The sequence below is a fragment of the Rhinatrema bivittatum genome, chromosome 12, assembly GCF_901001135.1.
Source record: "Rhinatrema bivittatum chromosome 12, aRhiBiv1.1, whole genome shotgun sequence".
Classification (NCBI taxonomy): domain Eukaryota; kingdom Metazoa; phylum Chordata; class Amphibia; order Gymnophiona; family Rhinatrematidae; genus Rhinatrema; species Rhinatrema bivittatum.
In genome coordinates, this window is record NC_042626.1 from 1,420,467 (window position 1) to 1,434,949 (window position 14,483).

Sequence of the window (14,483 nt, forward strand, 5' to 3'; positions counted from 1 at the left end):
AGACCAAGATCCATCCAACCCAGCGTCCTGTACATAAGAACATAAGAAGTGCCAGGCTGGGTCAGAGCAAGGTCCATCGAGCCCTGCATCCTGTACATAAGAACATAAGAAGGGCCAGGCTGGGTCAGAGCAAGGTCCATCGAGCCCAGCATCCTGTACATAAGAACATAAGAAGTGCCAGGCTGGGTCAGACCGAGGTCCATCCAACCCAGCGTCCTGTACATAAGAACATAAGAAGTGCCAGGCTGGGTCAGACCAAGGTCCATCGAGCCCAGCATCCTGTACATAAGAACATAAGAAGTGCCAGGCTGGGTCAGACCAAGGTCCATCGAGCCCAGCATCCTGTACATAAGAACATAAGAAGTGCCAGGCTGGGTCAGACCAAGGTCCATCGAGCCCAGCGTCCTGTACATAAGAACATAAGAAGTGCCAGGCTGGGTCAGACCAAGGTCCATCGAGCCCAGCGTCCTGTACATAAGAACATAAGAAGTGCCAGGCTGGGTCAGACCAAGGTCCATCGAGCCCAGCGTCCTGTACATAAGAACATAAGAAGTGCCAGGCTGGGTCAGACCGAGGTCCATCGAGCCCAGCGTCCTGTACATAAGAACATAAGAAGTGCCAGGCTGGGTCAGACCGAGGTCCATCGAGCCCTGCATCCTGTACATAAGAACATAAGAAGTGCCAGGCTGGGTCAGACCAAGGTCCATCGAGCCCTGCATCCTGTACATAAGAACATAAGAAGTGCCAGGCTGGGTCAGACCAAGGTCCATCGAGCCCAGCGTCCTGTACATAAGAACATAAGAAGTGCCAGGCTGGGTCAGACCGAGGTCCATCGAGCCCAGCGTCCTGTACATAAGAACATAAGAAGTGCCAGGCTGGGTCAGACCGAGGTCCATCGAGCCCAGCGTCCTGTACATAAGAACATAAGAAGTGCCAGGCTGGGTCAGACCAAGGTCCATCGAGCCCAGCATCCTGTACATAAGAACATAAGAAGTGCCAGGCTGGGTCAGACCAAGGTCCATCGAGCCCTGCATCCTGTACATAAGAACATAAGAAGTGCCAGGCTGGGTCAGACCAAGGTCCATCGAGCCCAGCGTCCTGTACATAAGAACATAAGAAGGGCCAGGCTGGGTCAGACCAAGGTCCATCGAGCCCGGCGTCCTGTACATAAGAACATAAGAAGTGCCAGGCTGGGTCAGAGCAAGGTCCATCGAGCCCAGTGTCCTGTACATAAGAACATAAGAAGTGCCAGGCTGGGTCAGAGCAAGGTCCATCGAGCCCAGTGTCCTGTACATAAGAACATAAGAAGTGCCAGGCTGGGTCAGAGCAAGGTCCATCGAGCCCAGTGTCCTGTACATAAGAACATAAGAAGTGCCAGGCTGGGTTAGACCAAGGTCCATCGAGCCCAGCGTCCTGTACATAAGAACATAAGAAGGGCCAGGCTGGGTCAGACCAAGGTCCATCCAACCCAGCATCCTGTACATAAGAACATAAGAAGTGCCAGGCCGGGTCAGACCAAGGTCCATCGAGCCCAGCGTCCTGTACATAAGAACATAAGAAGTGCCAGGCTGGGTCAGACCAAGGTCCATCGAGCCCTGCATCCTGTGCATAAGAACATAAGAAGTGCCAGGCTGGGTCAGACCAAGGTCCATCGAGCCCAGCGTCCTGTACATAAGAACATAAGAAGTGCCAGGCCGGGTCAGACCAAGGTCCATCGAGCCCTGCATCCTGTGCATAAGAACATAAGAAGTGCCAGGCTGGGTCAGACCAAGGTCCATCGAGCCCAGCATCCTGTACATAAGAACATAAGAAGTGCCAGGCTGGGTCAGACCAAGGACCATCGAGCCCAGCGTCCTGTACATAAGAACATAAGAAGGGCCAGGCTGGGTCAGACCAAGGTCCATCGAGCCCAGTGTCCTGTACATAAGAACATAAGAAGTGCCAGGCTGGGTCAGACCAAGGTCCATCGAGCCCAGCGTCCTGTACATAAGAACATAAGAAGTGCTAGGCTGGGTCAGAGCAAGGTCCATCGAGCCCAGCATCCTGTACATAAGAACATAAGAAGAGCCAGGCTGGGTCAGACCAAGGTCCATCGAGCCCAGTGTCCTGTACATAAGAACATAAGAAGGGCCAGGCTGGGTCAGACCAAGGTCCATCCAACCCAGCATCCTGTACATAAGAACATAAGAAGTGCCAGGCTGGGTCAGACCAAGGTCCATCGAGCCCAGCGTCCTGTACATAAGAACATAAGAAGTGCCAAGCTGGGTCAGACCCAGGTCCATCGAGCCCTGCATCCTGTACATAAGAACATAAGAAGTGCCAGGCTGGGTCAGAGCAAGGTCCATCGAGCCCAGCGTCCTGTACATAAGAACATAAGAAGTGCCAGGCTGGGTCAGACCAAGGTCCATCGAGCCCAGCGTCCTGTACATAAGAACATAAGAAGGGCCAGGCTGGGTCAGACCAAGGTCCATCGAGCCCTGCATCCTGTACATAAGAACATAAGAAGGGCCAGGCTGGGTCAGACCAAGGACCATCGAGCCCAGCGTCCTGTACATAAGAACATAAGAAGTGCCGGGCTGGGTCAGACCAAGGTCCATCGAGCCCAGCGTCCTGTACATAAGAACATAAGAAGTGCCGGGCTGGGTCAGACCAAGGTCCATCGAGCCCAGCGTCCTGTACATAAGAACATAAGAAGTGCCAGGCTGGGTCAGACCAAGGTCCATCGAGCCCAGCGTCCTGTACATAAGAACATAAGAAGTGCCAGGCTGGGTCAGACCAAGGTCCATCGAGCCCTGCATCCTGTACATAAGAACATAAGAAGGGCCAGGCTGGGTCAGACCAAGGTCCATCGAGCCCTGCATCCTGTACATAAGAACATAAGAAGTGCCAGGCTGGGTCAGACCAAGGTCCATCGAGCCCTGCATCCTGTACATAAGAACATAAGAAGGGCCAGGCTGGGTCAGACCAAGGTCCATCGAGCCCTGCATCCTGTACATAAGAACATAAGAAGGGCCAGGCTGGGTCAGACCAAGGTCCATCGAGCCCTGCATCCTGTACATAAGAACATAAGAAGTGCCAGGCTGGGTCAGAGCAAGGTCCATCGAGCCCAGCGTCCTGTACATAAGAACATAAGAAGGGCCAGGCTGGGTCAGACCAAGGTCCATCGAGCCCAGCGTCCTATACATAAGAACATAAGAAGGGCCAGGCTGGGTCAGATCAAGGTCCATCGAGCCCTGCATCTTGTACATAAGAACATAAGAAGTGCCAGGCTGGGTCAGACCAAGGTCCATCGAGCCCAGCGTCCTGTACATAAGAACATAAGAAGTGCCAGGCTGGGTCAGAGCAAGGTCCATCGAGCCCAGCGTCCTGTACATAAGAACATAAGAAGTGCCAGGCTGGGTCAGACCGAGGTCCATCGAGCCCAGCGTCCTATACATAAGAACATAAGAAGTGCCAGGCTGGGTCAGAGCAAGGTCCATCGAGCCCAGCGTCCTGTACATAAGAACATAAGAAGTGCCAGGCTGGGTCAGACCAAGGTCCATCGAGCCCAGCATCCTGTACATAAGAACATAAGAAGTGCCAGGCTGGGTCAGAGCAAGGTCCATCGAGCCCAGCGTCCTGTACATAAGAACATAAGAAGTGCCAGGCTGGGTCAGACCAAGGTCCATCGAGCCCAGCATCCTGTACATAAGAACATAAGAAGGGCCAGGCTGGGTCAGACCAAGGTCCATCGAGCCCAGCATCCTGTACATAAGTACGTGGGTAGAGCTAGCAGCTGCTCCCATATCCCCTCCCTGAGCCGTGAGGCTGACCGTATGGTTTAAGTGTGCTCTGCAGAGCTCCTGTACCTCACCCATGCATAATCCTTACAGTGCTGATTAAAAGGTGCACAAAAGCCACTTTAATAGAAGCGTATTGCATTTTACAGTTACCAGAATTTATTCTCTTTCTGCTGTAATCCAGCTATTTTTTTATCTGATGAATTGATATTTTAGTACTCAAGAACTCAACTGCTCAATCCTTTGGGTTTTCCATTTAACAGACGATGGTGGTGTCACAGAGGAAAATCTTTTCTTACACTATAAATAGAATAAATGTTTCATAATAATCTACATCTCTACTCATGCTTGTATGTGTGTTCCAGGTATATTTATGTGATAGGGTCCTGAATGGAAGTCGGTAGTATATGTGGAAGAAACACTGCAATGGCTTCTGCATGGCATCTCCCACTCTCTGGTATTTACAGGAAGTCATCTGAAAAATCCCGATGCCCTGCAAGCAAAAAAGAAGAGAGAACAGAAACTAGAACCCCAAGTGTCAGTGTTATCCATGCCCTTCTCCTCCGCTTCCACCTCCCCACTGCTCACTGCAGTCTCCCTGCTTCTACCTCCCCACTGCTCACTGCTGTCTCCCTGCTTCCACCTCCCCACTGCTCACTGCTGTCTCCCTGCTTCCACCTCCCCACTGCTCACTGCTGTCTCCCTGCTTCCACCTCCCCACTGCTCACTGCTGCCTTCCTGCTTCCACCTCCCCACTGCTCACTGCTGACTCCCTGCTTCCACCTCCCCACTGCTCACTGCTGTCTCCCTGCTTCCACCTCCCCACTGCTCACTGCTGCCTCCCTGCTTCCACCTTCCCACTGCTCACTGCTGACTCCCTGCTTCCACCTCCCCACTGCTGTCTCCCTGCTTCTGCCTCTCCACTGCTGTCTCCCTGCTTCCACCTCTCCACTGCTCACTGCTTCCTCCCTGCTTCCATCTTCCCACTGCTCACTGCTGACTCCCTGCTTCCACCTCCCCACTGCTCATTGCTGTCTTCCTGCTTCCACCTAATCACTGCCCATTGCTGTCTTCCTGCTTCCACCTCTCCACTGCTCTTTGCTGTCTTCCTGCTTCCACCTCTCCACTGCTCACTGCTGACTCCCTGCTTCCACCTCCCCTCTGCTCACTGCTGACTCCCTGCTTCCACCTGCTCACTGCTGTCTTCCTGCTTCCACCTCCCCACTGCTCACTGCTGTCTCCCTGCTTCCACCTCTCCACTGCTGTCTCCCTGCTTCCACCTCTCCACTGCTCACTGCTGTCTCCCTGCTTCCACCTCTCCACTGCTCACTGCTGTCTCCCTGCTTCCACCTACCTGCACTCTATGCCTGGAAGAGACCGGGAGGAAGATCACTGCCTGAGGCAGCTTTTAAATCCTAAGCACATCTCTACAATTCATACACTTTCCATAGACTCTTGTTTGTCTTGACTAGACTGTAAGGTCTATGGAGCAGGGACTGCATGGTGCTGCAGATATTGAGTAGTGCTTTATAAATGATAAGTCATAGCAGTAGCAGTGTAAAATAGACACTGGGGAAGGCTCTAGAACCCTGCACCCCATCTTAATTTCAATAACTAGAAATCATTACCTTGGTCCAGGAGGGGAATTATATAAGAAAATAACATGACTTTCCCACCTTACCCTGCCCACAGTCTGGGCTACAATAGATGTGTCATTTCCATAGAGGTTAACATGTTGACTAGAGCTGTTTCATTTGTAGGGCTGTAAGGGAGTGTAATATTTCTAAGCTGTGTAGTTTTCCTACCATGTTCTTCTTGCCTTCTCCAGCACTTCTGAAATATTGCATATATGAGTAGGACCACCAGCAGCTTACAGAACAGAAGACCTGTGACCAGCGAGGTCACTGTGAGCATGTGTTTGGACCCCGATGAGCTGCACAATGAAAATAATTCTCTTTAAACATGTCAGTCAAATGTTGTTTCCACTTCAGTTTATGAACAACTCTGCCCTGCTCATAAGAACACAGCAGCTATCAATGCAGGTCTGTCACATTCCACTAGGGAACAGGACACGGAACAGCTACAGACACAGACCTGCCACATGCAACCTGGAACAGCTACAAACTTAGGTCTGTCACATTCCACTAAGGAACAGGGCATGGAACAGCTACAAACATAGCTCTGTCACATTCCACTAAGGAACAGGACACGGAACAGCTACAGACACAGACCTGCCACATGCAACCTGGAACAGGTACAAACATAGGTCTGCCACATTCCACTAAGGAACAGGACATGGAACAGCTACAAACATGGTCTGCCACATTCCACTAAGGAACAGGACACGGAACAGCTACAGACACAGACCTGCCACGTGCAACATGGAACAGGTACAAACATAGGTCTGCCACATTCCACTAAGGAACAGGACATGGAACAGCTACAGACACAGGTCTGCCACATTCCACTAAGGAACAGGACATGGAACAGCTACAGACACAGGTCTGCCACATTCCACTAAGGAACAGGACACGGAACAGCTACAGACACAGACCTGCCACGTGCAACATGGAACAGGTACAAACATAGGTCTGTCACATTCCACTAAGGAACAGGACATGGAACAGCTACAAACATAGGTCTGCCACATTCCACTAAGGAACAGGACATGGAACAGCTACAGACACAGGTCTGCTACATTCCACTAAGGAACAGGACATGGAACAGCTACAGACACAGGTCTGCCACATTCCACTAAGGAACAGGACACGGAACAGCTACAGACACAGACCTGCCACGTGCAACATGGAACAGGTACAAACATAGGTCTGTCACATTCCACTAAGGAACAGGACATGGAACAGCTACAAACATAGGTCTGCCACATTCCACTAAGGAACAGGACATGGAACAGCTACAGACACAGGTCTGCCACATTCCACTAAGGAACAGGACATGGAACAGCTACAGACACAGGTCTGCCACATTCCACTAAGGAACAGGACACGGAACAGCTACAGACACAGACCTGCCACGTGCAACATGGAACAGGTACAAACATAGGTCTGTCACATTCCACTAAGGAACAGGACATGGAACAGCTACAAACATAGGTCTGTCACATTCCACTAAGGAACAGGACACGGAACAGCTACAGACACAGACCTGCCACGTGCAACATGGAACAGGTACAAACATAGGTCTGTCACATTCCACTAAGGAACAGGACATGGAACAGCTACAAACATAGGTCTGCCACATTCCACTAAGGAACAGGACACGGAACAGCTACAGACACAGACCTGCCACGTGCAACATGGAACAGGTACAAACATAGGTCTGTCACATTCCACTAAGGAACAGGACATGGAACAGCTACAAACATAGGTCTGCCACATTCCACTAAGGAACAGGACACGGAACAGCTACAGACACAGACCTGCCACGTGCAACATGGAACAGGTACAAACATAGGCCTGTCACATTCCACTAAGGAACAGGACATGGAACAGCTACAAACATAGGTCTGCCACATTCCACTAAGGAACAGGACACGGAACAGCTACAGACACAGACCTGCCACATTCCACTAAGGAACAGGACACGGAACAGCTACAAACATAGGTCTGCCACATTCCACTAAGGAACAGGACATGGAACAGCTACAAACATAGGTCTGTCACATTCCACTAAGGAACAGGACACAGAACAGCTACAAACATAGGTCTGTCACATTCCACTAAGGAACAGGACATGGAACAGCTACAGAGACAGACCTGCCACATGCAACCTGGAACAGCTACAAACATAGGTCTGTCATGTGATAATAAAATTTATTAGGGCCATCTGTTTAGAGGAAATTTACCAAAAGGGCTCCAGGGGGCACTGCTCGGTCTTAAAACTGTCTCTGAAGCTGTCTCTCACACTTAGATAACAGAAAAACATATGTATCACTTTGTAGTTTTAGGCAAAACAATGAAGAGTTATAAAATCAAGGTTAGTTAGTTTCCCAGGGCTCTTTGGAATGTCATAAGAAAGCAAATGTTTCCTTTCACCTTGTGACCTTAAATCAAAGGAGTGTTGTTTTAATTACTAGGCAAAACTGTATTTAAGAATGGCCAATTCAATCACAAATTAACAGGTCTATCCAGTACCGAGTGGTAGGAAGAGCTGCGTTAGTGCCCGGCGCACCCACAGTTGCCGCACGCACAGTGCAGCTCACCTACCGCTCGATCCTGTATGTAAATAGCTTGCACATGCAAGCTGCGCCTAAGAAGCGTCCGTGAAGCGTTAGGACCGCGCAACCCGTTTTACTGTATAGAGCGCTATACAGCACCTATACAGTAACCTGGGTGCGCAGGCCTAACGCTTCACGCCACGCTGGTATCTGTCATTTCAAATGTCATTTGAAATGTCAGGTACCAGGAAGTCGGGACTGCCAGTCCCCCCTCCCCTCCTCCCGAAGCAGGGCGCGAAAAGCAGCCTTGCTCCGGGAGGAGGGAAGAAGGGGCTGGCAGTATGAAGCGGCAAAGCGACTTACTTTTTGCAGCCCCCTCCGGACATTGGAGGGGGCTGCAACGTTTTTTTCGCTTTTTTTTTTTGCTTCGGGAGGAGGGGAGAGGACTGGGGCTGCCCCGGAGACCGGCACCCATGATCGCGGCCCGGGCAGGTGAGCAAAGGCTGGGGGAAAGCTTGCCGCCTACCCTTACCCCTGCCTCCACCGCAGGGGTAAGGGTAGGCGGTAAGTTAGCAGGTTAAACGCGCGACAAAACGGCAGGGAAAGATAGCGATAGTCGGGGCGCGGGTTACGGGATGCTAGGGAATAGCTAATTTGCTCGTTTGCATGCAATATACATGCCGCGTGCAGAAGGGGTTGGCCGGGGATTTTAGGACGCGGTAGGAGTAGGTTAAAGGGGATTCGGGATCGCAGGAAGGGATAACGCGGCCGGAAAGTGAGTAGAACGCGGCTTAGGAGCAGGGTAAACGCGGCCGCACTTTACAGGATAGACCTGTAAGTCAGGCTCTTAGGCTTATGAGCTGACTTCCTTATGCACATAAAAATTAAGGTTTTTGTTCATGAGAAATACACTGTGTCTCTGTTGTCATAGTGGATAATTCTTTAAAATCGTCGGCTCAGTGTGCTGCGGCAGTCAAAAAAGCAAACAGAATGTTGGGAATTATTAGAAAGGAAATGGTGAATAAAATGGAAAATGTCATTATGCCTCTATATCGCTCCATGGTGAGACCGCACCTTGAATACTGTGTACAATTCTGGTCACCGCATCTCAAAAAAGATATAGTTGCGATGGAGAAGGTACAGAGAAGGGCAACCAAAATGATAAAGGGGATGGAACAGCTCCCCTATGTGGAAAGACTAAAGAGGTTAGGGCTGTCTAGCTTGGAGAAGAGACGGCTGAGGGGGAATATGATAGAGGTCTTTAAGATCATGAGACGTCTTGAACGAGTAGATGTGAATTGGTTATTTACACTTTCGAATAATAGAAGGACTAGGGTTCATTCCATGAAGTTAGCAAGTAGCACATTTAAGACTAATCGGAGAAAATTCTTTTTCACTCAACGCATAATAAAGCTCTGGAATTTGTTGCCAGAGGATATGGTTAGCGCAGTTAGTGTAGCTGGGTTCAAAAAAGGATTGGATAACTTCTTGGAGGAGAAGTCCATTAACAGCTATTAATCAAGTTTACTTAGGGAATAGCCACGGCTATTAATTGCATCAGTAGCATGGGATCTTCTTAGTGTTTGGGTAATTGCCAGGTTCTTATGGCCTGGATTGGCCTCTGTTGGAAACAGGATGCTGGGCTTGATGGACCCTTGGTCTGACCCAGTATGGCAATTTCTTATGTTCTTATGTTCTTATCAGTCTCTCTCTCCACAAGCCACACATCAGCTTCTCTCTCCACAAGCCAAGCATCAGCCTCCCTCTTACAACGCACATTGTACTCCCTCTGCACAGGCCATACTATGCAACTCAAACCTCATAGGGGACAACCTCTAGAAATATGTTGCAAGCACTCGGATTTATCCGTAATATTTTGTAAAATCTTTCAGCTGAATTTCTCTGATTGCACAATTAAACTCTGGAATTTGTTGCCAGAGGATGTGGTTAGTGCAGTTAGTGTAGCTGGGTTTAAAAAAGGATTGGATAAGTTCTTGGAGGAGAGAAGTCCATTACCTGCTATTAATTAAGTTGCTGTTACTAGCAACAGTAACATGGAATAGACTTATGGTAGTTTTTGGGTACTTGCCAGGTTCTTATGGCCTGGATTGGCCACTGTTGGAAACAGGATGCTGGGCTTGATGGACCCTTGGTCTGACCCAGCATGGCATGTTCTTATGTTCTTAGATGATGATTTTATTCCCATTGGTTCTAGGCAGTACAAAGGCAGGACACAAGTGATTTGGATAGTTTGGGTTTTCACTCCCTATTGATACTGTTTAGGGTCAATATTCCAGGTCTTATTGTAATGCTTCTCTTTCCGTGTCTCCTCACCTGGTTGTGCTGCGTTCAGTCTTCGTAACTTCTGACTTTTGGGCCTCAGCAGAATCTGTGGAGGAAACAGTCGTCAACATTTATGTAGAGAATTTAGTAAGAAGGGACAGAGTAAACCTGGAGACCGTCCAGTAAAGGCAGATGAAAATCTGATTTTGAACAAGCTTCTCCTGTAAGAACTGGACTGTGAGTGCCACAAGGCCTCAGCATGGGAGCGGATTGGGGAAACCAAGAGGCTCGGTGCGCCACCTAATCATAATGTCAAAGAGAAGCTACCATCAGCCTTTGCTTCTGCTAATTTTCTTCACACCTACCATATGTAGGGGCAGCAGAGTAGCAGAATGACTCTGTCTGATATGGTTGAAAGTGTGCACTCTAAGGTCATGATGCTGAGCCCTCTCCTGTAGGAACAAGATTGCCACAATGAATATGTATGAGTCCGATCCTGGTAGAGCTCTCCCAGTTACCATATGGATTGGATCCAGGTTATGGAGGAAGAACCCAGTTGTACAGTGAATATTTGGCTCCCCATGTGGGAGAACGTAAGTGGAGAGTTCCTCTCATATTTTAGCTCTGACCACCATTTTATGTTGTGGAGTTTTTAGTTTATCTTCCTAGGCTTGCATTTGTTAAAGGGGTAAGGTCTCTGTGAGGTTCTCAAAATGAGACCTGGGATAGAGGTGGAAACATTGAGCAAGGAGGTTTTTTCCACCCTCCTGGCCTTATGCAGTTTTCCCTCTTTTCTGTAAAAGTATTTTTTTGATATTTTTCTTGGATTCCTATTATTTAGGGGCTCAATCTTTTGCTTTGCTGCTTCACTGAGGCGAGACCTGAGGATCATCTGTATCCAGAGCGAGGGATGGGGCCCCAGCAGGGCCTAAGAACATTTACTGAAGAATTTGGGAGAAGAGGAGTTCCGATACTATGGGGAGAAAAGGAGTATTGCAGGGAAACTATTGGAAAGGTAGGAAATAAGAGACTTTGTATTTGGGCACAAATCTAAACCGGATTAAACCTTCTCTTTAAGCTCCAAACTTGCCCTAAACCATGCGGAAAGGAAGAAGAAAAGTTGGCTTTACCATCTCTGTCACAAATTTATTTAGAAGCACTTGCACCATCAAAAAGTGAAACAAACAGCTGTAAAGAATATTTTCATCATTTCAAATCATGTTAGCAAAAATAATGTTGGAAAGCAAGATGGCTTCCCGTGTGAGTTTTTACTGCATCGTAATCTTGTTATCAGTGCTGTACACAAGACCTTTCAGCTGGGACGTAAGCATTAGCAATTAATTCCCCTCCCGCTCCGGGCATCCTGCTATGGGTGAACACTGTGTGTGAGATATGGAGCCCGCGGGTTTATACAAATAAGAAGCTTGGCTCTCTCGGTAGATGCACAGCACATTCATTTTGGATACCCTGAACATCTGACTGGTTGGGAGTGCCAGCAGAAGAAACGCTGCTCTAAGGAGCTGGCAAATGGTGCCCTGGGTGAAAGTCGATGATGGCACCCCCCCTCCCCCTCCGCCTACAACTGATCTCTGCCCTCAGTCCTTGGTGTGGATTTACGGGGACAAGAGCGAACTCAAGCTTTCTCTATGTGAGCTGAGGAACGGGTCCCCTCCTGCACCACCATTCACCCCTGCTTCTTATCCTCCTCCCCCAGCATCCTCTCCCCTCTGTCTTACCCAACCATCCCTGCATCTTACTTCCCCAATCTCCTCTCTCCACTCTCTTAATCCCCTTCTCCAGCATCTGCCTTCCTCTTCCACCTCCCTGCTCTGCTCATTCCTCCTGTCTCGTCTCTGGGCAAAATACCAGTTTAGCGGTAGAGCTACTGCCATCCTTCTCCCCACCTATTCTGGCCCTGTAAGCATGTTGAAAGCTTCCTGTGTGCATGGATGTGCTCGTTCACAAGGCCCGCGCACACAGGAAGGAAGAGAGGCAGCATGGACTCCCAGCTCGGGCTCAGCTGCTTAACGAGCCCTGCCCGCACCACGTGCTGCCGACTGTGACCCTGGTCTGCTGCTGCCCCCTGCTTGCCGTACCCAAAACCTGGCACTGCGTGTATTTTTAGCTGCATGTACATCAGGCCACTTTGCCTTTCAGCATGAATCCAGGCTGCTGCAGGAAGCAGATGCCCCCTGCTATGGTGTTCCCAGTTTATTCATCAGGCAGAGAAAATACTCACCAGAGTCCAGGACGAACCCATCCAGCACCTCCAGCTTGACCACCTTCAACGTGCTGACCTCGCCCAGCAGCCTGGTCTGGCACTGATACAGCCCAGCGTCTTGTCTGCTCAGCTGGGTTATATTTACCGTGAGGATGCCCTCAGAAACGTAATCGGCGATCGATGTGGTACCATTTCTCCTCTTCATAAACTGTGGCCAGAAGCGGCGGGCGCTCACGATGGGCTCACAGTAACTTGCGGTCAGGTGCTTACACCAGATCTTCCGTTTCCAGCCATCCTGCTCGTGGCTGTAGGGGCATTGGATGACCACAGACTCTCCGAGGATGCCAGACACAACAGTCACATTCTCTGCTCTGACGATTTCTGAGAGAGAGAACAAAGAAGTTACACTCTGCAGTCTGTTTACTCTCCACAGAGCTGGCTTTAAATGTGATAGTGACGCCGCACACCCCAGGCAGCGTGCAAGGCGATCACCACATGACAAGAAGGTACGGATAAAGAGAACCGGGACGCAGTATGAGTACCAGGAATACTGCGCTCTTCTTCTTCATGAAGACGTTTAAATATGGAGTAACTGTGGTTGAACAAAAGCATTAGGAGCTACTACTATTACTACTACTACCGGCGCTGCTCACCTGCTGCTACACATTGCACTTGGTATTCAAGGATGTGGCGCATGGACAGGATTAGCAAAGGCTGACTGCACCCGCCTATGTTCAAGATTCTCCCTGACCACTTCGCCCTCACATAATTCACACAAAAAATCAGGAAATACCAGCTACTGACAAATGGGATGAAAGCTGGTTAACGACAAGGCATCTGCATGCAGAGCTAACTCCCAAACCCCATTCAGCAGTATTCAATCAGAGGTTTTGTCATGAAGAAAAGGGAAGATTAATTCTTACCCAGGGCAGACAGAAAGAGGAGAAGGTGCAGGAATGCAGACCCCATGAGATAAGTGGAGTTGCTCTGGCTCTGAAGGCAGAACATGAATGAGCCTTATAAAGGGGAACTCTCCTGTCCCTTCTTTTTCTGCCTGTTGATTGAGCAATGCTCTGACATGGCAAAAAACAGAGCAGCTGCATGTCCGGCAGGAGTTTGAGGCCTAGTCAGCTGGAAGAGGTCATCAGAGAGACAGAAAATGTTGCAAACCAAGCTACAGGCAAGAGGCTGGAGCTGGCTCCCTGGTACTGCATGGCTTACACACGTGCAGTCTGCTACAAATTGCAGGAAATATCTTTCCCAACTAACCCATCACTTTAGTGATTGGATTATCAGATACACCATCAATGTTTGTTTTGAAAGTCACAGAGAGGGGATGACTGGGCTCGTATCCTGCTTCCCACACTGACACTTCTTTTAACAGTAGGCCCAATGAACTTAATGGTTTTTCTTTTGCCTTTTTAATTAATTAATTATTGCTCCTTTTGGCCTTCAGCTCAACTGGAAGCAACGTCTACTGGGTTATGATATCATGAGCCTTCATGGGCCTGTTTTTAGAGAGCCTCTTCTCCCTTCCCCCTATCCAACAAGAGTCCTCTGCCGGGAAGCACAGACTGCACCGTGATGTGCACCACGAGACACACAGCATCCTGAGACCTGGACGGCCCTGTGAGTGCAACCATGAGATCAGAGGAACACAGGAGGCAAGCTTCAGGCTCAACAAATGTTCAGAAAGAAACTGCCCACACTGTTTCACAGGAGTCCACTGATACAAACAATTAAAAACAATGATTAAAGAATTGTGTGTATTTCCTGCAAAAATGAGAGTCTATTCCTGGGAGGAAGGAGGCATAGACCCTGCACCCGGAGAAGATGGAGAATCAGCTGCTGGTAATCCAGCGCTGGAGCCACTAAAAAGATTTGGCAGGAGGTACACGGAGATCTCACACGAATTCTCACTAGTGGCACTAATGTGGAAGGATCCAACTCTGAAAATAAATGCAAAAGGTTCCTTGTGGGATCAGTTAGGAATCCCTTATATACATCAGCTTTTTCAACAGAC

General features: G+C 49.3%; 1 protein-coding gene across 1 annotated transcript; it reads right to left on the reverse strand.

Moving 5' to 3' along the window:
* Positions 1–3,894: 3,894 nt before the first annotated feature.
* LOC115074107 (triggering receptor expressed on myeloid cells 2-like) lies at positions 3,895–13,466 on the reverse strand. Its single transcript, XM_029573258.1, has 5 exons — positions 13,384–13,466; positions 12,479–12,841; positions 10,291–10,345; positions 5,585–5,712; positions 3,895–4,272 (listed from the first exon to the last, which is right to left on the reverse strand). Exons 1-5 carry the CDS (start codon positions 13,427–13,429, stop codon positions 4,241–4,243), a joined length of 624 nt encoding a protein of 207 aa, XP_029429118.1. The 5' UTR covers positions 13,430–13,466; the 3' UTR covers positions 3,895–4,240.
* Between the last annotated feature and the right edge of the window lie 1,017 nt (positions 13,467–14,483).